The 26,451-nt window shown below is 35.6% G+C and overlaps 2 protein-coding genes across 3 annotated transcripts; one reads left to right on the forward strand and one right to left on the reverse strand.

Moving 5' to 3' along the window:
• The first annotated feature begins 1,640 nt into the window (after window positions 1-1,640).
• Window positions 1,641-10,620, forward strand: LOC132293883 (triosephosphate isomerase, chloroplastic). Its single transcript, XM_059791533.1, has 9 exons — window positions 1,641-1,903; window positions 3,530-3,556; window positions 5,374-5,443; window positions 7,536-7,659; window positions 8,654-8,738; window positions 8,897-9,029; window positions 9,150-9,323; window positions 9,761-9,843; window positions 10,328-10,620. The coding sequence occupies exons 1-9, from the start codon at window positions 1,727-1,729 to the stop codon at window positions 10,382-10,384; spliced, it is 930 nt and encodes a 309-aa protein (XP_059647516.1). The 5' UTR covers window positions 1,641-1,726; the 3' UTR covers window positions 10,385-10,620.
• A 916-nt stretch (window positions 10,621-11,536) lies between these two features.
• LOC132293884 (uncharacterized) lies at window positions 11,537-26,171 on the reverse strand. 2 transcript variants are annotated; one of them, XM_059791534.1, is made up of 11 exons: window positions 25,845-26,171; window positions 23,880-25,437; window positions 22,082-23,527; window positions 21,393-21,772; window positions 17,609-19,335; window positions 14,684-15,122; window positions 14,319-14,481; window positions 13,016-13,119; window positions 12,785-12,876; window positions 12,600-12,693; window positions 11,537-11,947 (listed from the first exon to the last, which is right to left on the reverse strand). In XM_059791534.1, exons 1-10 carry the CDS (start codon window positions 26,066-26,068, stop codon window positions 12,617-12,619), a joined length of 6,210 nt encoding a protein of 2,069 aa, XP_059647517.1. In that variant the 5' UTR covers window positions 26,069-26,171; the 3' UTR covers window positions 11,537-11,947; window positions 12,600-12,616. The 2 variants fall into 2 exon arrangements, with proteins under 2 accessions (XP_059647517.1, XP_059647518.1); XM_059791535.1 differs by lacking the exon at window positions 11,537-11,947 and having other exon boundaries at window positions 12,563-12,693.
• Window positions 26,172-26,451: the final 280 nt, after the last annotated feature.

The raw sequence follows: 26,451 nt of genomic DNA on the forward strand, positions 1-26,451 counted from the left end.
AGATAAAAATAGGATTGGGTTAAGATGGGTATTCACTCTTAAGTCATTATTGATCGGCTACCTACTTTTTATATATATATTGACCCATTTACATAAATTTGAGTATTCAAATACTTTAATTTTAATAGATGAATTTAAATGATTTGAGTTTAAATTGCCACCCTTACTTGTAGTTACCACCACTTCTGCTCATTTTTTTTGGATTGTTGCACACTTGCTGAAAGAAAAACAAAATGTGTGCCTAATGTGATCTCATTCTCAACAATCCCTAACAAAATGAGGCACATCCAGCCAAGCCTTTGTTAATGCAGTTGCATATGATCAGCTCAGTCGGACAAGACAAAGTTGTGAATCGGAAATCAGGATCAGTCACTGTACATAAAAATAATGTTAAAATTGATCTGTAGAATGGTTGTTATCAAAGTTGGATAAATTTGATAGTACTTATGAGTCCTACCAGACTAATAGTTTCTGGGTTCAGTACCTAACCAGAAGTGTTCTGGGTTCACTACCTAACCAGGAGTGGAACCCATGACTACTGATTGGATTTGGATTGATAATATATATATATATATATATATATATATATATATATATATTCTTTTTTAACCCGTGGGAAGAAGATAAATTTTAATATATATATTAAAATTTAAAAGTTAGGTGGATTAACTAAGAATCAAACGACCCTGATCATTCTATATTACATTGAGTTAGGTGGACCTGCATATCAAACGATCTGGCTTCTGTTTCGACCAACCTTTTTCCTCTTCTAAGTGCAAAATTTGTCTATGATTCCCCAACATAAGATTGATTGGCTACAGATTTTTGTGATGATGGATGAGTTCCACGTGTACGGTCCAGCGATCCCCCTCCACCCATGATACACCAATCCGTCATACCCATGGATCCAAATCCATACCCTCGTAATCATGTGGCAGGTTGAGAAGGACCCTTCACCATTATCCTATCTGAAAAAAAGAAAAAAGAAAAAAGGAAAAAAAAAAGAAAAAAACAAGTTACGAGGTTTTTATCGGTGCCAAAATGCCCTCCCGTTGAAAGGACGACAACTTTTGAACCGAGCGCGTGTTTGGCATAGGGGTATCACGTGTTTTGGAATGGGATTCATCAAAATTGTTACTGTATATTAGTTGATAATAAATAAAAATTTATGATATAATTTTGTTACAAAGTAATACTACTCCATATGAGTTTGTGCTGAATGTGATTCTCGGAATGAAGTACAAATGTTACATAACCTCAAATTTTATACTTAGTATAGATTAATACTTTGATGTAACGAAGTATATGAAATTGTATAAAATAAAAATTAAATTATTGATTTTTTTTTTCACTCAAACACACTTAACATCTGCAATGAATTGATTAACTTGTTATCCCAAAAAGTTTAAAAATAGTAAGTAGTATTACTATTACATAACCATTTTATTTTTCATTTAAATATTACGTGGGACACCTTTACCACCAGCTTAGTTTACCTTTGTGGGGGGAGTTTTAAGACAAAATGATTCGCGTAGCTAAATAATCTTGGAGCGTGTATTTCACGCTGCCAAAAATAGCGTGGATCACGTTCCTTGTCCTCGTCTGGCTCAGCCGATTAGCATAAAACACAACGCCACACACACTAGATTCTGAAAGAAGCGCTTGTGAGTTGTAGAGAGATAAAGAGAGAGCTTTACCAGAGTAACGGTTGAAGAAGCTAGCTGTAATGGCGGTTGCACCAACATCTCTCGCATCCCCTCCTCAGTTTTCTGGACTGCGTCGAGATCACTCTCTTTCTCTCTCATCCACTACCTCCTTCTTCCAGCACGTCGATTCTCACATCCGTCTCTCCTCTTCAAGAAAAGGTTGCAGAGGAGTCGTCACCATGGCCGGTTCCGGAAAGGTAATTTATTCTTCCATAGATCTATCATTTCATTTGTTCGGATTGATGGATTATGTTCTATTATCAATCTTCTGTTGTTTTTCGAATTTCATTTCCGTTGTTTTGGTTCTCAAATTGTGTAGGGAATGTGTGCAATTTTTAGAGTTTCTTGCTCTCTCTCTCTATGAATTTTTATCATATTAAAAGATAGACCTATCAGAGCATGTTCTATCTATCTGTTTTTGTTTTTCGAATTCTGATTTCAGTGTTTTGGTTATGGAAGTATAGAATGAATGTGTGTAATCTGAGACTCCTTTTGTTGAATTTTGGTATATTGTAAGATAAATCTATCAAGAACAAGGAGGGGAGAGGCGTGTCCTTTGCCCGATTATTAAGATTTCCAAAAAAATACAGTTAAAAAAATCGAATGATTAGACTAAATTACAAAATTACTAAATTTGAGAATCAGGATTTATATGCCATCAACTAGATTAAGTGGTTGTGGAAGTAACAAAAATAGCTCTCACAATAGTGCTCTTCCAGAAAAAAAAACTGAGTTGACAATGAAAGAACCAATTTCGGAACATAATTAAGCATGTAAAGTGATCAAACTTGGAATTTATTTCATAAAAAGGCACTCAAATGCAACACTATTGTCTCAATGTTGATATCACATCAATGTGGGTTTCCCACACTTACAACATTGTTATATACACTGGCCTGCAAAATGTACTGTAATTAGCCTTGTTTCAATCCTATCATCTAGCGTTGGTTTGTGTGGACTTGCATTGTGTCGTATTAATCTTACCATAATAGCCATTAATTCTTTAGTTCGCAAGTGCCAACACCTTTATTCACCTTGCTGTCTATTGCCTCATTCATTTTAAATTTCTCTCGTCCTTATCCTCCAAACACCTAAACTCCATTCTGAACTCCTTGCGATTTGGGCTATTGGTTTTGCCTATTTCATGGCAACCCACATATATATGGTTACTCCATCCATAAAAAAAATTTCGAACAGTAATTTTGGTGCCTTCTAATTCTGGGTAACCACATAATGCACATTTGAATCATTCATTTAACTTCCTACATCTGTAAATTCGGTGAGAGTTTGATTGATTCTGGCAACTAAACATTTTCAGAATGGTTGTTTGTTGTTTTCAGACAGCGCCACACCTTCAATTAAAGCTATTTTTTTTTACAACTTATGCATTATTCTTGAGCTCATTTAGCAATTCCTTCCTCGGTAATTTTCCTGGATTAGTTCATGTTCCTTATCCAGTGTATACGGTCAATTAGATATATGATAGGTTCCTGTTAATGTAAGTTTTGAGCATGCTTTGTGATGGCATTTACTAGATTAAAATTTTATTGTAAGGCTTTTAATTGGCTAATCAACATGGTTTTCTGATGGCACAACCATTTCTAATATTGATATTTCATCCCAATCATGTCTCATTTCCGTTCTTGAGACATGTTCTGTATTTTGCTTAAAATTGCTAGTTTTACATCCATGTTTCTTAGGATGATATCATATCTCAGGTCCTTTACTCAATGAACTTTAATATTTTCCTTTGTTATTTTGTGTTAAGTATTCTCCCTGTTTACTGTTAGAAGTTTGATCTTTTGCTTTTCTTTTTCTTGCAGTTCTTCGTCGGTGGCAACTGGAAGTGTGTAAGTATCATTTCCTTTATCCATATTCCTGTCATTTGGGGAGATGTCTATAGTCATGTTTAGTTTTTGTTGTTTCCAAAATATTATCCTCTTGGGTGTTTGTTGACTTTACTAATAGATCTTGGGGACTAGAAAGACTACCGCTCGGGCATAATAATGCTATTAATAGAAGTTGCATCAGCAAGTTCCTGGTGTGATGCACGGAATGGAGTAATTTTTTTCACTTTAATCAAGATATTGAAAGAGAACAAGTAGAACAGACTGACCTCTAGGCTCTAACATTAAATAGGCTTTTAAATGTGGTCCCATTATTTTCCAGCTAGTAGGGGGGTCTTCAGCGATTAGACATTCTTCTTCCTGTTCTTTTAGCTATCTTGGTGTATTTGATTTTGTTACGACAAACGCAGCAAACCCAAGAAACAACCAAGAAACACGACGGAAAATAAACACGCCACACACAAAGAACACAAAGATTTAGCGTGATTCGGCGAAGCCTATGTCCACGGTGAATATCCGACGAAAGAATTCACTATGTGACAATCTGGAGATTACAAGCCTCCCAAACCCTCGCTCTCACTCCTTTTCTGCGATTTTCAGTGTCTCTTGATCATCCCACTCCAAATGTTAAGTGCCCTTATATATCGGGCTACCGCAAGCAAAAAACCGGGTCAAGAATTTTCCTCGAGGGCACTGCCCCCAAGCAACGGGTCGTCGGGTCGAAATCTGGCCACAACGCGACCCATAACCAAATTCGGGTCACAATGTCACAGATTTAAAATTGAGAAGGTGGATTAATGAAAAAAAGTCTGTCCTTTAGAAGGGCATAGGTTGTTGATGAAATTTCAGGAAAAAGGTTAAGATGTCGTCATTTTGTTTCAAAACATTTTATTTAACATTTTACTTATAAAAATAAAATAAAATAAATCGTTTGAGAACATTTTGTCAAAATAATGACCGCAATGATTCTCTTCCTTCAGTCAAATTTTAAATTCTTTAGGTTTAATAACGATTTATGATGAAAAAAAACTTTAATTATCTTGGGATGTCATACTGAAAAGACAGGGTTAGGACAATCTAGTACATGTAGGATAGGGAGGGCAAAATGTGAGATCTAATTTTGACGAGGATCGTATGCTCTTTAATTTTATATCAAGAAAGGAAAAGTATGAAAGGAAAAATATATATATATATATATATATATATATATATTATTGAAAACTATCATGCAGTAAGTGCCTACAATGTAATTTGTAAGGTTTCTCCCTTAAGCTGGAGCTAAATCCATCTTGCACCGCTTTTGATTCATATTAGAAAAGTCTTCTTTACTAACTGCCTAAGTTTGAATTATATCAAGCTGATTCTCTGCTTTAGCATAGAACTTAGTTGCCGTTTTTGTTAGTAGCATGCCTCTTATATAATATCTTTATGCTTCATCTTGCTTTGTCCTCACATGAAACACTAGATAATCAGCAATGCAAATGACAGGTTCTTTTTGTTTGGAATTTCTCATCCTTTTTATCTGGTTCCATATTTATTTCAAAACTTTGCTAGCATTTATGCAAGGTTGCATTTCTTATAGAAAAATAATGCAGGTTTATATTATACTATTATATTTGTGACTTAAATTTCATGGCTTTTCTTTTACAAATTTTTTCTTCCTGTTCATGGTATGGATTTTGCAAACTTCATTTCTACACCCCCCACCCTCTTGTTGGATACATTACTGTAGGCACTGATAAGGTTTTGTTCCTTATATCTTTTGGTTGGGGTTTGTTTGTTTATTTGACCTTTTTGTTCTTACTCTATGTTTTATACAGAATGGCACAAAAGATTCTATCAGTAAGCTTGTCTTGGACTTGAACAATGCAAAGTTGGAGGCTGATGTTGGTGAGTTATTGTTGAACATTCAATATATTATATATTTATCTGGATGAAGTGAATATTGTAACATCTGTGAGTGACTTGAATGTACTTATCCATTATTTGTAGCTTTCTATAAATTCCAGTTATCAGACAAGCATGTGATAGGGGCTAAAGCTTGTCAGACTTCTGCTTATTGAAGTACATATCTTTTCTCATAATCAAGTATATAGGTCTATCTCAAGTTTAACCTATGCTGTTTATAGTTGCGTAGAATTACAGAGTTCTAAACAAGGACAAATTGTATGTTTTCTTCAATCCAATCATGAATTCTGGACCCGTCCTGCTTTTTAATGTGGGCAGTATGAATTCAGGATTTCAGGGGACTTCATTTAGCTGTCTTCCTAATTTTTTGAATATAAAATATATCACTATCAAACTGTTATGATGTGTGGAGAAAGAAGGGAATCATATTTTAGCTCAAACAGAAGGTTTCAACTTTAGTTCACATATTTATGTACTCGATTCTTATTTAAAAGTTCAATACCTATTTGATACCATTTCATTTTTTTTTTCCCACATCCTTCCATATAGATTAGAGATGGTGACCGATCACAAATTGTTGAATGATGCTTGAAGAAATAGCTGTTCAATGTCTATTAGCTGTTATGTTGTTTGCAAATCAAACCATGATGTTCCTTTCTGTATTCCCGCTGTTTAAAACTGAGTTTTTAATCATTTTAAGTGCATAAACAGTGAGGAACTAATGGGAAAAGATGATGATATTAATGAAATGTATAAAAGTTATTTTGAGAAGTTGAATGAAAATCATATAGGAAGTTCAACCTTAAAAGAATATGATAAAATTAGGAAACTAGAGAAAATAAAAAATTTTCATAGGACAAGGGTGCTTAAGGTAAAATAGCATTAAGGAAAATGAAAATAGAAATAACTTAAAGACCATATCAGATTTTTTATTGAGGCTTGGAAGTACCGAGGAAATGATGGCCTGGGTAACAAAATTGTTTAATAATTACTTTTAAGTTGCTTGATGGATGGTGAAAAAGATTTCTTGTACCTTAGAAAACTTCATTAAACTAAACTTAACTCTTCATAGAAGGTAGAAATTGGAGACTATATCAATTGTAAAATTAAATCAGGAGGAGTGCTGGATGCTTGTGGTGTACTTGTGATGACTATATACTTCTAAAATTGAAAGGTAAATTCTATGACAAGCATTATATCAATTTTTTTTTTTTTTTTAATATTGGTAAGAAACAATATGCTCATAAAGTGAGCATATACTAATATCAGGTAGCATGTGGCTTAACTAAAGTTAAGACCTTTGTTGTGATAAGGCTTGTTGTAACTGAGTTGAGGTTTTTCATTTATGAACCACGGATATAGACACGTGACAAAGGTACAATAAAATATGGGCATGACTATATGTCAAATTTCAAAAAAAATAGGACACACAAACATGCAAAGATACTCAAAAATAATAATAATATAATAAAGTATTATATATACATAAAATTATTTTTTTCCCATTTTATCCACATTATCATAAATGTTATCACAAATTTGGAGTTTAGAACAATTATATTATTTTTCTAACTAACCCATAATATGATTTAAAATTGCATCGAAACCCCATTTTTCTGAAAATTTAATTGCAAAACTACCCACCGTGTCCTGAAAGTGTCCAAATGTATCCCTGCTGTGTCTCATTCATGTCCAACTAAGAAAAAATAATATTCAAATTTCAAGACACTTCTAACTGTGTTAGACACGTGTACAACACCGCCACGGCACCACCCCCAAAGGGGTGTCTGTGCTTCCTAGTTTTTCATGCATTCATGCATGCAAACTTGAAGAGAGAAGCCTTTCGATGCAACTTCTATAGGTATTTCCTCTTCAAGAGTACGGCCTTTGACAACTTTTGTTGATCTTCGCATCTTAGCCTGACATTTTCTATGTTGTACAATCCATGTCATTCTAGAAGTCCGTGGGAGTCATTTAGTTGCTATTGATTATTTATTTATTTATTTAGTTTCCGGTAAACCAGTGCCAAATTTAAAAAGATCTAACTGTCAGTCATGTCTTTGGAATTTTGCAGATGTTGTTGTAGCCCCTCCCTTTATTTACATTGACCAAGTAAAGAACTCATTAACGGATCGGATTGAGATAGCTGCTCAAAATTCTTGGATTGGAAAAGGTGGAGCCTTTACCGGGGAGATCAGGTTATTGTGCTTTTCCTTGATTAGCTCAAATTGTTCTTGACTTGCCATTCTATGTTCTACTGGGGTCGGGAAATAGTCTTTGTTAAGGATATGTTTCTTGAGTTGAGAGAGTTCCTTGACCATAGTAACCATATTGTGCACTTTACTTTGGCCCTCGAAAAATATATTAACAGATTGGAAAATTTAATAAAGAATTAAGTCACTGTTTGGTTAGAATTTCTAAAGATATACAAAATGAACACTTTGAGGTGGGCCTGGCTTTTTCCTGACATGGAAGATTCTATTTGTCGGACAGCCTATTGTTGGACACATACTCTACAATGTGCCCAACCATTCCTGAAAATACCAGTAATCAGAGAAATTTGTTTGAATTGCATAATGAGCTTGTCTAAGTTCATTTCCCTTTGAATTCTGTACCATTTTTGCTTGTGCATATCAGTTCACAATAATATGTGCCCTTTAGTGCTTGTATTATTGTTTGGCTCCCTAGTTTGCGCACAAATGTGGGAATTTTGGCCACGATAATTATTGCTTGGTTTTTGGTTTTGGTGTGACTTCTGTCTGGTGGGCTTTCCCCTAGCAAAAGGGTTTTCTAGGCAGTCTTGGTTCAGGATTGAGAATCTTCAAGGACCCGGATCTCAGGCTGAGTGTTTATCTGCTTATTGCATTATCTTTATGCTGTGGAAGTGATCTAGTCATATTTGCACGGGTGCGGTTCCTGAAGTGATGAACCAAATACATTTTTTGTCTTTTGGCTCTAGTTCTGCTTTGATGACGTTTCCTTTTATTTTATCATAATGTTGTTGAATCTAAGCTTAAACTTTCCCTTTTTTTTTTTCTTTTTTTTCCCCTTAATTGGTACTCACACACACATGCCTCCACCGAGGCTCGTACGAGCCTGGTATCGCTAGGCCACTGGCCTGTTGGTAAAATTTATCTTTATTCAATCTAAAAATTTCACATAATTAATAAATTTGCCTTCGCTGTTTTGTAGTGCGGAACAATTGAAAGATATTGGCTGCAAATGGGTTGTTCTTGGGCATTCTGAGAGGAGACATGTTATTGGAGAAGATGATCAGGTAAGATTTCCAAAACCTTTTTAAATTTTCTTTTGGAACGTCCGAGAAAAAAAAAAAAATCTATATAAAAAAAGAAGTTCAAATATTTGTATCGCTGGGAAGGTCGATAATGGGCTGAGTTTATTTAAGTAACTTGACTGAAGCACTGTCATTGTCAGTTTATAGGAAAGAAGGCTGCTTATGCCTTGAGCCAGAATCTTGGTGTTATAGCATGTATTGGTGAATTGCTTAAAGAAAGAGAAGAAGGAAAAACTTTCAATGTTTGTTTTCAGCAAATGAAGGCTTTTGCAGGCAAGTTTCCTTTCATATATTATTGTTCTGATTAATTTCAGTCAATAATAGGATCTTATTGTGAAGTAGTTACTCTTCTGTAATCTATCCACCAAAACAACTCGTTTACATGATGTGCAGAAGCTGTGCCCAGTTGGGATGATGTAGTTGTTGCATATGAGCCTGTATGGGCAATTGGAACTGGTAAAGTGGCCTCGCCCCAGCAAGCTCAGGAGGTACATGCAGCTGTCCGCGATTGGCTCAAAAAGAATGTTTCAGCAGAAGTTGCTTCTAAGACACGTATTATCTATGGGGGTACATTTTCAATTTTGTTTCAATACGATCACATATTCATCTGACTTCAAGTTTGTGATTAGCATGTATTACAAAATATGAAAAGGCATCCAGCCTTAATTTTTTTTAGGATCCTTATCATATTTTCTATGTGATACTGTTGGATTTGTGTCAAGACTGTCAAGTATACACTAGTCTTTATTACCTGAACAGAGGAAGCATACGCTGCATTTTCCTGACGAATTGAGAAGAAAAAACATGACTTTTGGGAAATGTGTTGGTGCAGTATGCTCAGTGATAGTTTTGTTTCGAGGTTGGACTTACAAAATTTTACCCCACTGCCAATTTCTATCCTCACAAGCTCTGATTGTTTGAATGCCCCAGGACTTACTACATTTAGAAATGATTTGACTTTTTCCAATCATAATCCTTACTCAGAACCAGTATCTCTTCTGCAGGATCTGTAAATGGGAGCAACTGTGCTGAGCTTGCAAAGCAAGAAGATATTGATGGGTTTCTTGTAGGTGGTGCTTCCTTAAAGGTATTTATCACACCGTCCACTATTAGAAATGTATATCAAACTGAGTAGTGATTTATATGATTCCTTCTTGTGTTCCGCATCATATGGTTTATCATATACAAGAGTTTTTAACCGTATCATGTGATTTTCTTTGAGAAGTAATCAAAGAAGGTTCTAAAAACCATTAAGAGTGTGCACTTGTCATTAGTATATCATAGATCAAGCATGTATCGGCTGTCACATGTATATTTTAAGATAGAGCAGATGTGATGCATATTTTTGTACACTAACATGCTGAATGTACTATATCTAATATTTCATGTTGTCACTGTCATAAAGGAAAAAAACCCATGATGCGGTTAGAGGCTTCACTTGTTTTCTTATTGATTACTAGATATTACACTCGTTTGTAAGGAAAATTTGAAAGAGAAACAAGAGGCGTAATATTTCATTCTCCAAATGTTGGTTTGTATTCATTATTGAAGTTTGATTTGATGTTTTACAGGGTCCAGAGTTCGCGACCATTATCAATTCTGTAACTTCCAAGAAGGTTGCTGCCTGATCATTGGTGTTGGTTTGACACACCAGGGCAAATAAGTGGCTTAGAGAAATAGCTTTAGGTGGAAGCATCCCGTGACAAATATATGAGCCAGTTCTGTTTGGTGGGGATTTGATCATTTTCTTTCCCCTCAATCCCATAAAAACGTAAACTATCCCTTAATTTTTATCAGACTGATTATTACATCTGTTTGAACTACAGTTACCAGCGTAATGGAATATAAATTGTGTTGGTTTGCATGCTTCCAAGTTAGAATTTCAATTTTACTACCATGTATTGGCATTTGGCAGACAGACTTCTGGAAGGCCACAATGCGTCTTTTAATTTATAATCAAATCTAATTCTAAGAGAAAAACTACAGCTGGAAGAATTTCAACTTTATGGCACAGGGCACTTCACACAATTGACAATATTTATAAATAATCCTGCTATTGTTTGAGTTGCGTACCTGCATGACATAAAAGTGAAAGGTAAGTTCCATAGTGCATGATGCGTGTTTTAAAAGGTTTGCTCGAACTGTTTTAAATTTGTATTCACTAATTTATTTTATTTTATTTTTATTCTATAGCGGTATTGGACGGGTTCCCAAAAAAAATTCAGACTGAATAAATTTAAAATAAATTATATATATATATATATATATATATATATATATATATATTGTGGGTAGTATGGTCAAATATTTAACATTAATACAAATAAAAATATTGTTTAATTTTAAAATTATCATAAAAAATGGAAGAGGAAAACTATAGTTAGCAAAATAATATTTATTTATATAAAAATTATTAATCGGGGTGGGTTCAGGGCTTTGTAGGTTTCAAACTATCTTTCCAAACATGCCTCTAATCCTATTAGGATGATTCCAAAACTGTCCTAATAGGGGCAAGGGCTAAATTGACATCCCATCTCTAAGAATTGTATATCCACTTTTTAAAATTACAGTACAAGTATTGCACGTAAGAAAACCTATATTAGAATCACTGAACTGGGGAGACTGCAAACGAAACATATTATAATTAAAATTGTGACAATTAGCAGGAATGCAAACGAAATTTCGAGTTCTTGTTAGCAAAAAACTTTTTTCCAGAAAATGTGCTTTTAGTTTTAGCATTTTCAAATGTCATACTTAAAATGCTTTGAAAATTTTGGAATAAACAAACACGAGTTGCAGAACGAAATATGCCGATGCTAATAGTATACCTGAACATGTATGTTTACAAATATGTTTACATACACAAACACTTTTTATAACTGGATCTATACAAATACAAAATTGTATATGCTTTCAAATTTAAGTGCATATTTACTACCTTCATACATGCTTGCTTCATTCTTCTCACAACGGAAATTGAACCGGACAATTGGTTTAACCCTGACTGACATCCGATTCTATCGGGACACTATCAACCAGTAGCGCCCAGCCTGTTCATTCTTCGTCTAAATCATCCAGTTCCATGCACATCGCTTCTTTGTACTCTTAAGGAGTCAAGTCGCACTGCCTTACGACCCTCAATCCTAGGGATATGGAGAAGAAGACCCCAGCAGCACTGTCGGCTCAGTATGCTATAGTGTACAATGTATTGAGAATTGGTAAATGATTCTTACATACAAGAAAAGCATACACCAATGCAAATGTGCTATTTCTTTCTTTTTGGGTTAGAACCATCATTATAGTTGAATTTTTTTATACTTTAGGGACAATTCATACCAAATATTAATCCTAACCCCCAAAAACAAGAACAAAACAAAAGGAAAGAAAAAGAAAAACCACCACCAACAAAACCGACAATGAAAACCAACCAGACTGCAATCAAAAGAGTTCGATGCCAAACTAGAAAATTGGAAATAGGAAGTTGTATAGAACACGAATCTGAAGAAGATTATACAAGTGCATTTTAGGAACAGCATCACAGAATACAGTTTCATTTCTATAAAACAGGGTTGAACTTCAACAACACTGATGAGGACAACAGATTACAGCTTACATACAACAATTTAGGTATGCACATTTCTTTTAAATAACTTTAAAATGTTACCCCTTTTTCCCTGTTTTGTTATTCAGATCTCCAGTTGCGCCTATGATTGGGGCCCAAAAAGAGGAACAAATTAAATTTAACGAGCCGCACTTTTTGATTCCCGCCAATTCAATTCTCTCACTGTGAGAATAGTTGCCAGTGGAAAAAAAAAAAATAGCATTTTAGCTAACAAAACCCACCAGAGAATATATCTTTGTTAGACTTTTCCTTCGTATTGGAAAAACAGTTTGTAATCATGTTGCAAAGTTGCCAGGGTGCTTCTGCAGGGACCCTCTACAATACAATAAGAACAGAATAAAAATTAGGGCTCAAATAATATGTCATTAAAGACATCAATAATCCAAATCGGAATGAGATTGATTACCTCCAAATACCGTATGAAGATGTTGAAGATCATCTGCTGAACAAGCATCTATTAAAGCATAGACACCTGATCTCAACGCTTCATCTATTTCCCTGCAAATCAAAGGTAAACCATTTCTCTAATAATACCGTATGAAGTATTTAATGAAGTTGGACAGAGAGGAACAATATAGAGATCATAATAAGCTATTAAAATGATAATCAAAGTTTTAGATAAGATGCTAGACTCCACCTTCTGATTCCTGTTCTAAGGGGACCATATCCAGAATAAATCCATATGTAATTGGATAAGAACTGAAAACAGTGCTGGCCAAAGACATCCTTCTGCTGTCTCATCTGCAAGAAAATGAAAGAAAATCACCGAGGAATGGGTGTTACGAACACATAAAAATAAATACTTTAACACAACCACTGTCAAGGGTCTAGATAGGTGTTAAATGTTGATAACATAACAGTGGCAATGTATCATTCCGCTGGCCACCATTGATTGTGAAATATAAGTACTTCTGTGTTACTAAATTATCGAGCGCTTACAAAATCCCAACCGTGTGAAGGCCTGATTAACTAGTTTGAATACAAGTACTTCTTTGTCATAGAAGAAAACAAAGATATTATGAATCACAGGAAAAGCCCATCAGATCCAAATGAAGTGAAAAGAACAGGTCTCCTGGATGTGTTATTTACGTAAAACTGATTAGTAGAAAAGTGAGGCCCATAGCATAATTACTCTATTCACTCCACCCCATGTAAGAGGAATTTCTAAACCTCCAATTACTCCCATCTACCAGGAAAAAGCTATCAAGTCCAGAAAATATGTGAACGAGATTAGAAATTAATGCAATTTAGCGAAGAAAATTTGATTCACTGCAGACATCATCCATATACATGATATTTTGCAGATTCCTCAGTTGTTGGTAGACCAGCTTAGCTATCAATGTTCCTATTTCGGAATCTATATATAAGCGTTTTCATCAAGTGAAAAGACCTCTATGAACAGATTTTGTAGGAGAAATATTCCCAAGTTTTGAAAATGGAGTCTTAGTTCCCCCTATAATGAAGAGATCTTCTCCATTTAATAGAGAAAATATATAAATAGAAACGGAGATATCCAGAATGAGCCATGTAGATACGTGCTGCATTATTACCACCGAGTATGTTTGGGCCTTGTGGCAATGACTGCTGACCATATGATAGTAGATCATTTCTTTGTCCACAGGATGGTTCCTTGTGAACTTTAGCCCCCCAGCCAACTGTGTTTAAACATCATCCATGAATACTAACTGAAGTTTCGATAATGAATGGCATAAACTTATGGTTATAGGAAGGTAACGGGTCGGGAAAGATGGAGCCCTATTGTCCTGTTTCGCACCTTATTTTATGTACGAAAATCTCAAACTAGCATAATCTGTGATGTCTAAAGAGGGAAATCAAAATCCAAACACCAGCGTGCAAGGGACCTTCCTCTATAAAACATTGAAGTGCTTGGAAGAAGGGATGAATGCTCATGGCATTTTGTTTACAGAAACAATTCTCACCTCTTCATAAATTCTTCGGAGAAAACAAGCACATTTCACTCCCTCTTGTAGCTCCCATGCAAAGTAACCTTTTCTGACAACTGGATCAATATCAACCATCTCCAGACAATCAAGAAGAACAGAAACTGAACCTTCAAGTAGAGGAATGCACCGCTCACATTCACTACAAATTACAAAAATTTGTACAACAGAATTAATGTCTAATCACACCTGTGCATGTGCATATGTGTATCTATCTATATATATATATATATATATACAGAGTGCGAGAGAGAGGAGCAGAATTATAATATGAAGTGATGGGAAGAGGAAAAACAGAAGGCTACAAATCATATCTTTAAGTAAGAAGCACAGGGAAAGTGCACCTTTTGTGATGCTTAAGTACGGTACACAACAATCGGCAGGATGCAGCATATAAGTCTATTGAAAATTGCCGATCTACAACAAAGTTCATGCTTTCTTCAGACTTAGCTACTTGAGTATCCAAGAACCTCAGAGAATTAGATAGAGCGGGAATTTTGGAATTTCTAAGCTGGAGGAGATTGTGGAAAAGCACAGCAGGTATACTCACGGACTGCCCAATATGGCAGGACTCCATTTGGAACAGAAAGTGTTTTCCAAAAACCCTTGTCAGTACCTCAACACACATAAGAACGACTGATCCTGGGTCGGGATTGGAATCACACTTATTAGGGACTACATTCCCATGGAAAATTGCTGGACCCTGCAAATGCACAATTATGTTGAACAGACAAGCAACTAAGTTCTGGATATGTTCTCTAACCACACTCGAACGCTTGCTTCCTACAAAGCACGACAACAATTAGCACAAAAAAATATTACATAAAAAATAGAATATGCACCTATGCTGATATAGACATGCGCTCAACATATAAATACCAGTTTTCAACAACGGCATGCTTTGCAGAATAAATATTCTCTCTTCTATTATGGTTCATAAATCAATAGTTCTAGATTTAGATTTTAATTTTAAAAGGACAAAAACAATAAGAAAACATATTGACAGAAAGCATTCCGTTTTTATGACTAAAAAATGTCTAGTGCTCTAAAAAACAAAACCAAAAAAAAAAAAAAACAATCTAGCAAAATGTAGACTAAGAAGTGCCGAAACTTTAGAGAAGAAATAGCATTCATGTCGGACACCAACACTCTGGTTGGGGTGTGTGTTGGCGGGGGGTGGGTTGTACAATTGTTAAGAGAATACAAATCATTCCTATTTGAGTATGTAAACACCTGCGTACGTGTATATGTCCTATCTTTAGTGTCAGTTCATCAAGAGATAAGGATGGTTACTGATTATACTGATTCATAACTCACAAATTTCATATCATAACAATTAAATAGCATAATTTCTAATTAAGAGGAAGTATTTGTTGCATAAAAAGTATAAATATATACTCACATTTATTTATTCCATTTTCTTGCCCTTATCCTGTCCCAATTTTTTTGGATTCCCCTTGTTGGCATGTCCATGTTCCATGTCCGTGTATTTGTTTCATCGACCACATATCTCCATTTTCAATTTAATTTTTGGATAATAATGCATAATAGTTATGAAATTGCAGAAGGATCAGGAAGTATTTCCATTTTGTTTTAAAGGGCAGAGTGAAAGAAAAGGAAAAAGACAAGGCTACATTACTCCTGCATCTCAAGCAAGACTTGTACTACTTTAAAGCTTGCTCAGCCCAACATAACAATATTCTCGTCTACACAAACCATTACACTCTGAGAAGTTGTCTACTCCTCATGTTATCTGTCGTCAATCATATAACAAAAGTATATATGCTGTAACAACAAAAGGAACCGTGAAGACAAAAGGTGACAATATTTCTATTTAGTCGAACTTCTTAGTTGGCATGGAGAAGTATAAAATGATAACCCTAACAACAAGATTATTCAAACTTGTGTTTCCAGTTTTCAGCATTCACTTCCTCTTTTTCTCACTTCATTGTAACTCCAAAACATTGTCAAAATTCATTTATGCTTAAGGGGTAACCAAAAAGGAACACTAAATGAAAAGATCAATACCCAAGCAACTAAACAACATAAAGATTATATTTCATATGACATAGTGCATAGCATGGAAAGAGATCAAATATTGGGAACTTTATAGAAATTGATAAATACATTATGTATCAAATGACTTTTAACACCTTCGAGGTCATAGAAATAAGGTAAATTCATGAAGATTTCCATATTTTTTAAGGCAAAATATTTAACTTTTGTAATGGATTCACTAAAAATGATCAGTCCCCGACTAATATTTAAGAACTAAAAAGAAGTCAATTCTTGAAAATCCAAATGACACAATTAGGAGTTAGGAAGCACAGACACGGGACACGCAATACACCAAATATAAAAAAATTGGGCACAGCAAGGATACGATAATAAAATGATAATATAATTTTATTATATAATAAAAATAATTTTTTTTCTCAATTTCTCCTCTATCCATAACCCATTTAAGTTAGGCCCACTAGACATTTTCATATTTCTTTTAAAAAACATAAGTTTTCATGGGCCTAAATTTCATTAAACTATAAAGAAAGAAATCTAATCCCGCCCCCCCCCCCCCCTTCCCCCTTCCTCACCCTCTTTCATTCACCGACATCTGTCTCTTCCGGCAGTTGTTCTCTCTCATCTCCTCATCTCTTTCACATTTTTCATCTTTAATCTCAGTGATCTCTCTCACCTATTGTCTCCCTCTTTGGTATAACCTTATACATCTCTACATCAACTGATTTTGAAGACATCACTCCTACTCACAAGTCTTATCTACAGGAAATTTCAAGTATCATAAACCGAAAATCACGATCTTGACATAGGAGAATATGATCTGTAATTACATGATTTTTTATCTTGAATGTTCTCAATGGAATTTTTTGTGTGTATATTATATAGAGAGAATGGATACACACACTCACACACATACATATAGACATCAATCATATCTTCTTCTCTCTGTTTAAAAAAAAAGTTCTACGGTGTCCTCCGACGTGTCCCGGCGTGTCGTCCAGGTGTCCATTCCATATTATAAAAAATAAAAAATAAAGATGGGACATGTCTACCAGGTGCCGGACACATGTCCGACACAGATATGCTGCATCCTACCAGCGTATCCGTGCTTTAGAGATAAGGAGAAACAAATAACTCAATTAAATGCTATAAAACGTAAACATTTAAAATTCTACAAAGGACGCAATAAGGATAATTTGTCTTCATGTGTTATCAGAGTACATTTCTTTATCGATAAGTTAATATGATGTTACCTGCAACAAATTCAAGTACCAAATCGAAGCAGTCAATGGCAGCTGCAACAGTCGAGGAAACTGTTCCCCCGTCTGAACTTCCAGTGTGTATTTCATAGACTATCGTGCAGCCTTTACGCACTCCAACTAGTGCTCTCTCTAAAGCCTGAATAGCAGATAATAAATGCAACTCTGATGGTTTCTTGACAAAATTTTTGAAAGACATTCTCAACCTAGCTTTAAATTCATTTAAGCAGTATGGTCCATGAGAAAGAGTTGATTCAGATAATCCAATCTGACCATTCAGTGTCTTGGTACTGGACTCTGTCTCATGAGATGCTAGAGTAGCTTCTTTTCCCTGTAAAGAAATGCACTTCCCTATAGCCCTAAAGTGTAAGTCGATCAGCTTGGCATACACACTTCCAGAAGAAATAGGATTGGTCAAAGGAAAATGACTCCCTAACACTTCAAGAAATGTTACAACACCATCTAAGCAAACAAAAGTAAATGGTTGTGGCACCTCGACCTTATTTGCCAGCTCCAGTAACAAAACTTTGGAAATCCCAATTAATATAGGTACCAAACCTGACGACAAAGAAGTGCAGTTGATCTGCAAATTTAGCCTCAGAATAGCTGAAGCAGCACCAAATAGCCGTCTGAGTAAAAATGCTGCTTCAGGATTTTCACCTCTCAAAAACCCCTGCAGCAAAGACTCCTTTAAACATTGTTGTTCAAATAAATCAGCCTTACTTAGAACACTGTCTAAATCTGATTTTTTTGAATGGGACCTTTTCTTCCGGACTCTTTTATCAGAATCATCCTTTTTGTCAACTGATGCAGGGCAGTTACTTGCAGTTCCAAAATTCTGTTGCTCTTTTCCATACAAGATATCAGTAGCATCACCAGAGCCTTTGCATGAACGCAACCCCAATAAATCATGATTTTCAAACTCTAACATGGGAAGAGTTTGAGGATCACATAAACTTTGGGGCAACTGATCCTCCTCAACATACAATACATGCAAGTAAAAATCTATGAAATCTGCAAATACATCCATGCAAAGGTTGATTTTATGGATAGGTTCAAATTTCCATCTTGATAATTTTGTTTTAATGTTACAAGCTTTTGCATCTATGTGGTCCAAGGCAGATGCTAGGCCCCACAAAAAACCTTGAAAGCAAGAAATAATAGAAGATATTTTCTTCAAATCCAGAACACCAGCATTCTTCTCTTTTAAAGCCTGTTCCTTCAAAGTCTCAGCTGTAAGGACCATAGCTTTCCATGCATCGATACATTTAGGGGAATCCAAGTATCGATCAGATTTAATTGAATCACTCTGTTCATGGACAACAACAGCAGAACTCGGTTGTTCTCCACAAGGTTCCCTGGCATTTACAAGGAAGTAAACTGCATGTGTAAAGCGGTCTTTGCTTAATGTAAAAAACACATAAGAAGTATGATCCATCAATGAAAAAATCATATCTTTCACTTGGGTAGCTTCGTCTTCCGAAAATGCATGTTCAAGCTTAATCACAGCAGACAATGACTTCAAAAGCCATAAAACAGGAAATGAACTCTCCGAAAGCATTCGAGTAAGTGAGGAATGACCAGTTTCCATCTTCTCTTCACAGGATCCCAGTATTAGACTTTTGAGGGCCCTCCGACAGGACACAAACAATCTGAAGAGCTCATAATGATCATGCGAGTATAATGCACCATGACAATCTACCAAGCTGCCAACTACAAACCTGAAACCCGCAGGTGCATTGCAAAAATGAAAGTTTGTATAAAGAATTTAAGAATAGTGCGTTCAGTAGAAAACTTCCAGGGTTAAAAAGCAAAATAAACATGTAGTAAATCCTATCATGGATTCTATGAAGGCATTTGGGGTAAAAAGAATAAAAATTATAAATAATAAAATAAATGAATATGATCCATGTATCCAATTTCTCTAAAAGCTTAAGCTAATAGAGATCCTTGTAACTTATTCATCTATTTTGCCAATGTTAGGGCTTAGTGTCATATGTTGGCAAATTTTGTAACAAAACTTACAAAAGCCAGAGTCTATACATTCATTTGGATAAAGTCAATTACCTCTTGATCCATTGGAGATGACCCACGAAGATGATCAACAACGATGAAGATGACAAGGGTAAAAAGGTAACTTGAATAACTTTGTGGATCACTAACAAATTAAGAATTTATAATTAAACATTGTGTAATAGCCCCACTCCACCACATCGTATGATATTGTCCGCTTTGGGCCCGAGCCCACATGGTTTTGTTCTTGGGTTTTACCCCAAAAGACCTCATACCATTTGGAGATAGCACAACCTACATATATAGCACTTCTCCTTTCTACACCTAGTCGATGTTACCTACTCCACCACATGGTATGATTGTCCACTTGGGCCCCTAAGAGGGGGGGGAGACCTTGTAGGCAGATGAGCGTGCGCGGGTGCAAGATCCCACATTGCCTGGGTGTGGAAATGGGAAGTGCTATATATGTAGGTGGTGCTATCTCCAAATGGTATGAGGCCTTTTGGGGTAAAATCCAAGAATAAAACCGTGTGGGCGTGGGCCAAAAGTGGACAATATCATACCATGTGGTGGAGTGGGTCGTTACAAATTGTATCTGAGCCAAAGCACAGCCGGAAGTGTGGCCATTGGGAACATTGGGACCCCTAAGTGGGGGTGATTATGGCAACCTATTTAGATGGGTGTGAATAGGCACTGGGCAAGCTACAAGTTGCACAATCCCACATCACCTAGGAAAGGTAAAGGTGAGGTACTTATGTGTGGTGGTTCCAACTCGAAATGGTATAAGACCTTTCAGGGTAAAACCCAAGAACAAAACCCTGTGGACTCGGGCTCAAAGCGGACAATATCATACCATGTGGTGGAGTGAGCCGTCACATTAAGTGACGACAAAATTTTGCATAATTTGGTTTGATTGCATTACAATTAATTTGCATGTTTTTTAAAATTGTTTCAATTGTTTCCTAACACAATTTAGCTATCCAAAAGTTTGTTTATGCAAAAAAATCAGTTCTACAGCATCAAAAAGAACAGTCTTTTTGTTTGCAGAAGGTTATCCCTGGCTGCTGGAAGTCAGTTTCCATATCCAATTTGACTTCTAAAACTTCCCAAAATCCTATACCTTGTGGATTACTCTTTCAAAAGCTTATATATCTACACTACTAGGGCTTTGAAAAACATAAGAGAGAATATTCACATAGAGATATTTATGCATCATTATTTTAATTTATCATATACGCTTTGAGATTTCATCTAGATGTGAGTGTGATTCATTGTTATTCATAAGAACCAAAGGAGATTTACACGTGAGGAATAGAAAAGCAGTGAATCCCAAAGTTGCTCATCAAACAATAATTGATGGTTGGGACGAGGTGTGACTGGAAGGCAAACAATCACTAGAAAAACAGATTCATGAGGAGCGGATGCTGTTGGAATGCGATGCATAAAACTAAATGACAACTATTTATTTTTTTTACATTTTCCATTAACTGTAGATTTCTAATTAATGAATATAATTATCAACATATTTGAAAATTTCTAATATATAAAACAACTATGTCTCACCACTGTAGAAGTGAAAAGAAATGAATCTAGGAGTTTCTACTTAAAGATGCAATTTCTTCTTCTTTTTTTTTTTTTTTGGGTGGTGGTTGGGGGGTCTGTGGTTAACTTGAAAGAGATGATTTCAAATACAAAATTTTAGAATGAAGGATGATATTTCTAAACATGTATGAGAGAGAGAGAGAGATAGAGAGAGAGAGAGTACCTTTCGAGGTTGAGAATAGAAGTTGCATAGAGAGAGAATGATCTAGTATTTAGATATCCTTTTGGCATCCAACACAAAAGATTGAGCAAACTTTGACAAGCTGCAAACTTCATGCTAATTGAAGGAATGGAGTTTTGTTCCTTGTAACACTCCTTAGGCGACTTATTAAGTGAATGAGAAATTGGTTCTGCTACAGAAGAACAGTCATTCATAACATGTTTGTTGCCTGAAACAACATTTGGTGAGTTGTCAAGCACACTTAAAAACTCTGACCAATTAGGTGATGAACTCAAATCAACCTCTCTGAAATTACTAAATATTGGTAATAATGACTTCTCCAGAATCCGGCAAAATCTTGATGCCATATGCCTGCAAATAAACTAGTAGTACAAAACACATTATGAGAATCAAGTGATGAAATGATTTCCACAAAAGCTTATATTATGGCAGAAAGCTTAAAATAAGATAACCATATAGAACAAACACGGACGGGAAGCGATAGAGAGAGAGAGAGAGAGAGAAAGGGGTGCAGGGATTTGTGATACATCATAATTGCATTAACACATGACAGTGTCACTGAGAAGCCCAATAGCATATGATCCACATGCACTTTCTGAGAGCAAACGCAAGTAAAAGAACACAAGTGTGTGCAGAAGTATGAGAGTTTGAGATTTACAATAGTATCTTACTTTTTGTTCATAGAAAACAGTGTCATTGAGAAGTTGCAATGAGATTTGATGTGCAGTGACTTCCTTCGGACCACCAGGTTTATTAGTGTTGTGCTTTCCAAATTCATCCAAACTGCTTCTTTCAAAGGGAAAGGAATTCTGGATTAACAGTGAAAGGAACATCTTCAACTTTTTCTTAGAAGCATGAGTGCACCAAATATCTATATTTTGACAAACAATCCACCAAATTGCACAAGGGAGCGACTTTTCATTCACAGCACCAATGCCAAAATCCCACGTTTCGTTTTCACGTAAAGCTAGTGCATATATATCCTTATAAGTTGCATCATCAAATGTGGAGATAAACAATTGGTCTTTATCCATTAGTGGGAGGTATTCCAACATGAAATTGGTCAGACCTGAAGCCTCTTGCTTGAAATCTGATACAGACATTTTCAACTTTTTGTTTTTTTCATGATACAGTGACATCTCAGTATCATCCATCACTTTTTTCCGACCGTTTCTCTGCACCAAATACTCATAAGACTTTATCAGCCTATTCAAATCAACAAGCCTCTGGAGAGCCATGGCATTCAATACATAAATCAGGGGGGAGCAATCTGCAAAAGTGTCTTGAAAATAAATGTCCGAAACAGTTTGTGCAATGGTAAGAAGAGAAGCTGAAGGTTGGACAATCCATGAAAAATAGTCATTATCCTTCCAATCAGTTCTCTCCAGCCAATCCCCTCCAGAGTAAGCAGCAAATAAGTCACCCATTACTTCTGACATCTTTTTTGATGTATCTGGAGGCACAAGACTGATTGCTTGCCGGTATAGGATTCTGCAGGACATATACAAACGAAAGAAGAACAGAACAACCCAGTGAGTGCAAAGCAAATCAGTTTTGGATCCAGCCACCATATCAAAAGCTCTTCCTGTAACTATTGAAATGATTTCATTAACATTATCTAGCCGTAGTGCAACCAGACTACTCATACTAGGACGTATTTCTGCTATCAAATCTTCCACAAGAACACCAATGAGATTACTGTTACCCGTGGTGATTGTCAATGAATCCAGAATTAGGGTGTATATATCAGATAAACCTCTTCCCAGAAGCTCTGCTTGCAGATCAAAGCACAGTTTGCTACAACTACTTGGTTTTCCAAGTTTGTTTGCAGTTGCCAAGGAACAATCAACTTTCATCCATTCCAGAGATTCAAAAATATCTGCTTTTAACTGCCGAATGCACCCACTTGCTTGCCCTTCCGGGATGGATGTAATAGCAGTGTAAATGGCAAGCCTGAACTCTTGTGAGCATAACAGTATTCTCGCTGATTTGGCATATGATTCATAATATAACGAAGGTGTGCAAGACATAAATGTTGCATAATTTATCTCACCATCACTGTCAGGTAATACCAAACGCCTCACCGCTTTGCAAAGTGCAAAAATGATATTATTCACCTGCATTAGTTCAACGTATAAATAAGGACAGAAAAAATAGCTCAAATTCAAAACCAAAAAAAACATAGGACATTCTAAGAAAAACAACACAGTTGAATGGAACTCAGCAAAAATATCCGCAACGCATGACTAACAGTAAGTTGCTACCACTATTACCCTAAAGAAAAACATGGGTGAATCACATGCCATGTGCATATGCATACAACAATTGACAAGGAAAGGCATGGAATCATGGCCTACTACTTTTAAAACTGGAACCCAAAATGCAAAATTAAACCATGTGATTAGGCTCTCCCACCACAAACGTTTAAAATAAGCCACCTGCAATCTGATAAGAAAACATTCAACTAACCTGGCGAAGTTCACTAAAAAGATTAACCAGCTGGCATCCAAGGTGAAGTATCTCTGAAGTCAATGGGCACTGATGAGGTTTTCCCATCAAAGAGAGGCCTAGGGCGGTGTATGAGAACATCATAAGCCATAATCTTTCCAGATCATTGCCGATGACCTCATATTCAATTTCCAATAAACTCCGTACCATGACAACAAGCTCCTTGGCTATTGAATTTAACACCTCCATATGTTCTCTCTTACCTAAAACATATGTTGTTGGCCAGAGCTGATTTATTTTAAAAGAAAATGACAAAACCATATTGTAGACCACCTTCAGGAAATTAAGATGAGAACATTCTGAGGTATCCTCTGTACGTATGTATACCTTTTCGTGCATAAAGCTGGTAAGTATTTTATTGATAGATCTGAGTTTGCAATGAACATTCATTAATGCAGGTCCCACTTCCAGTTCAGCTTGGAGATAATTATTAACTTCTAGCAACAAAAGCTCTGTAATATTTACAAAGAAATCAAATATTGACTTTCGTGTTTCTGCATTCATAGTACTTAAGCAATTTCTCTTTTCTGAAGCTCCCTTTTGCTTTTTAACACAATCAACAAACAAGCAGAACAGCTCCCCTATGCCCCCTAAAGCCAATATATTCTTCCCAGCCATAATATTTTCCAGCTTATCAAAAAGGTGTCTGTGATAACTTTTCATAACTGTTTTCAAGTCTTTTGGCATTCCATCATCAGATTTGATGTACTTTCCTGTACTCTGTAAGCTTAGAAATCCATCAATGTGAACAGGGTGGAACAACCCCTGAGATAGAACCTCTTTCACCAACTCCAATAAATTTCTTGTCCATCCAGCATTACTTCCATGAATATGAAGATGTAACACATTCAACAAATTCAATAATGGCTCAAGAAGCTTATCTATGAAATCACGAAATCCATTTTTCCGAGGTGGGTGGATCTTCAAAAACTTGGTAAATGGATCGAGTACAGAACATGATAATTGCAGGACAAAGACGCCTGTCTTGCCACCATCAAGCTCATCGTTAAGAATTTTCTGGACAAGCTCAATTATAGCATCAACGGTCAAAACCCACACATCTAAATTCTCATTTGAAACCCCACCATGGGATGAGAATACACACAAAATACTATCAAGAACAATAGTGTACAATTCAAGCACTTCGCCACTCAAAATTGAATCTTTGGAATGTGGGGGTGCAACATCCAGTCGGGATAACACATCTCTTGCAATGCATTGAATAATCCTTAAGAAGTCCCTTGAGAAGCTTAATGAAACATGCAGTTTCAAAGACTCGTCCAAGCAGAACTTGAAAATCTTCCAGCATCTATAATCCAAACATGACCCAGTAACTTCAGACTGAGGTTTATGCCCTTCACCCCTAATTTTCTTTTCGGAAGAAATCAACAGTGACTGGACCCAACTGTTGAGGAATACTATTACCCTTGAAATGCTAACCGTCTCTGAACTTTGATTGCTGTCATCCCCTTCTTTGTTAAGTCTCGATTTCACAAAATCAAATGCTAGTTCGACCTTTCTGCATTAAAAAATCCCTTGTTATCAACCCAAAAAAAAAAAAAAAACCTATCTGCCAATACAGTAAAATCAAATTAAAGAAGAAAAAATAAAATCTGAATTTCATTGATTTCCAATAAAAACAAAGAGCTCGCACGGAGTAAGCCAAATGAAGAATGAAACATCTCAGATTCTAAACTTCAATTTCTTTTCTCCCTCTTCTCGATTCTTTCTGTAATTTTCACTTTGTTTTGATAAACGAATCAATTTTCAATTCCAAAACGGAGGCCAACTTTCTTTTATTATTATTATTATTTTTTTTTTTTTTTTGCATACAATGCCAACACTTTCAGACAGAGAAACGAACAGGTATAGTACATATATTTTCTATGTGTGCATATATGTAGTGAGACAAAGAGAGAAACTAACACTCGGATATCAATATCTTTGTTCTGAAGTGATAAAATTAACTGTAGGTTCCTCCATGGAGGATCATCTAAAAACTTTTCGCATATTTCTCTTTGTACTTTATTTCCTTCTGGTTCTTTCGAGTGGTCGACACGAGAGGCTTTGCAAGGTCGTTCTTCGTCTTCGGTACTTCTTTGCTTTCTCTTCTTCTTCTTCGTAGCCTTCTGTACTTCAAAATCAGCCATTGTTGGGGTTCTTCCCTGAGCGATGTCCACGAAATTGATATCTAGGGTTTTGCACTTTGGGGTTTTAGGTCGTATTACTTACTCAGTTACTGTATTTGGCAAGCGAGCGAGTAGGGAGTGCATTAGTGCAACGACGTCGCTGATCTTTTGTTTTGAAGATATTTGGTATTTATTCGATTTAATTTAATATTGCTTTAATCTTTTTCTCTCAGGGGAAAAATAAAATAAAATATTTTATTTTAGCATCTAAAAATTCCTTTTTTTCATAAATATACATACATATATATATATATATATAAAATAAAAAAACCCATAATTCTAATATACCAGAACAAATTTTTTCTTCGAATTTTTATATGTAAAGTAAAGTTTGAATGCTAATA

This window comes from Cornus florida, unplaced genomic scaffold (genome assembly GCF_030987335.1).
Source record: "Cornus florida cultivar Cherokee Brave unplaced genomic scaffold, ASM3098733v1 CherokeeBrave_3.0.0_Hap2_Chr02, whole genome shotgun sequence".
Lineage (NCBI taxonomy): Eukaryota > Viridiplantae > Streptophyta > Magnoliopsida > Cornales > Cornaceae > Cornus > Cornus florida.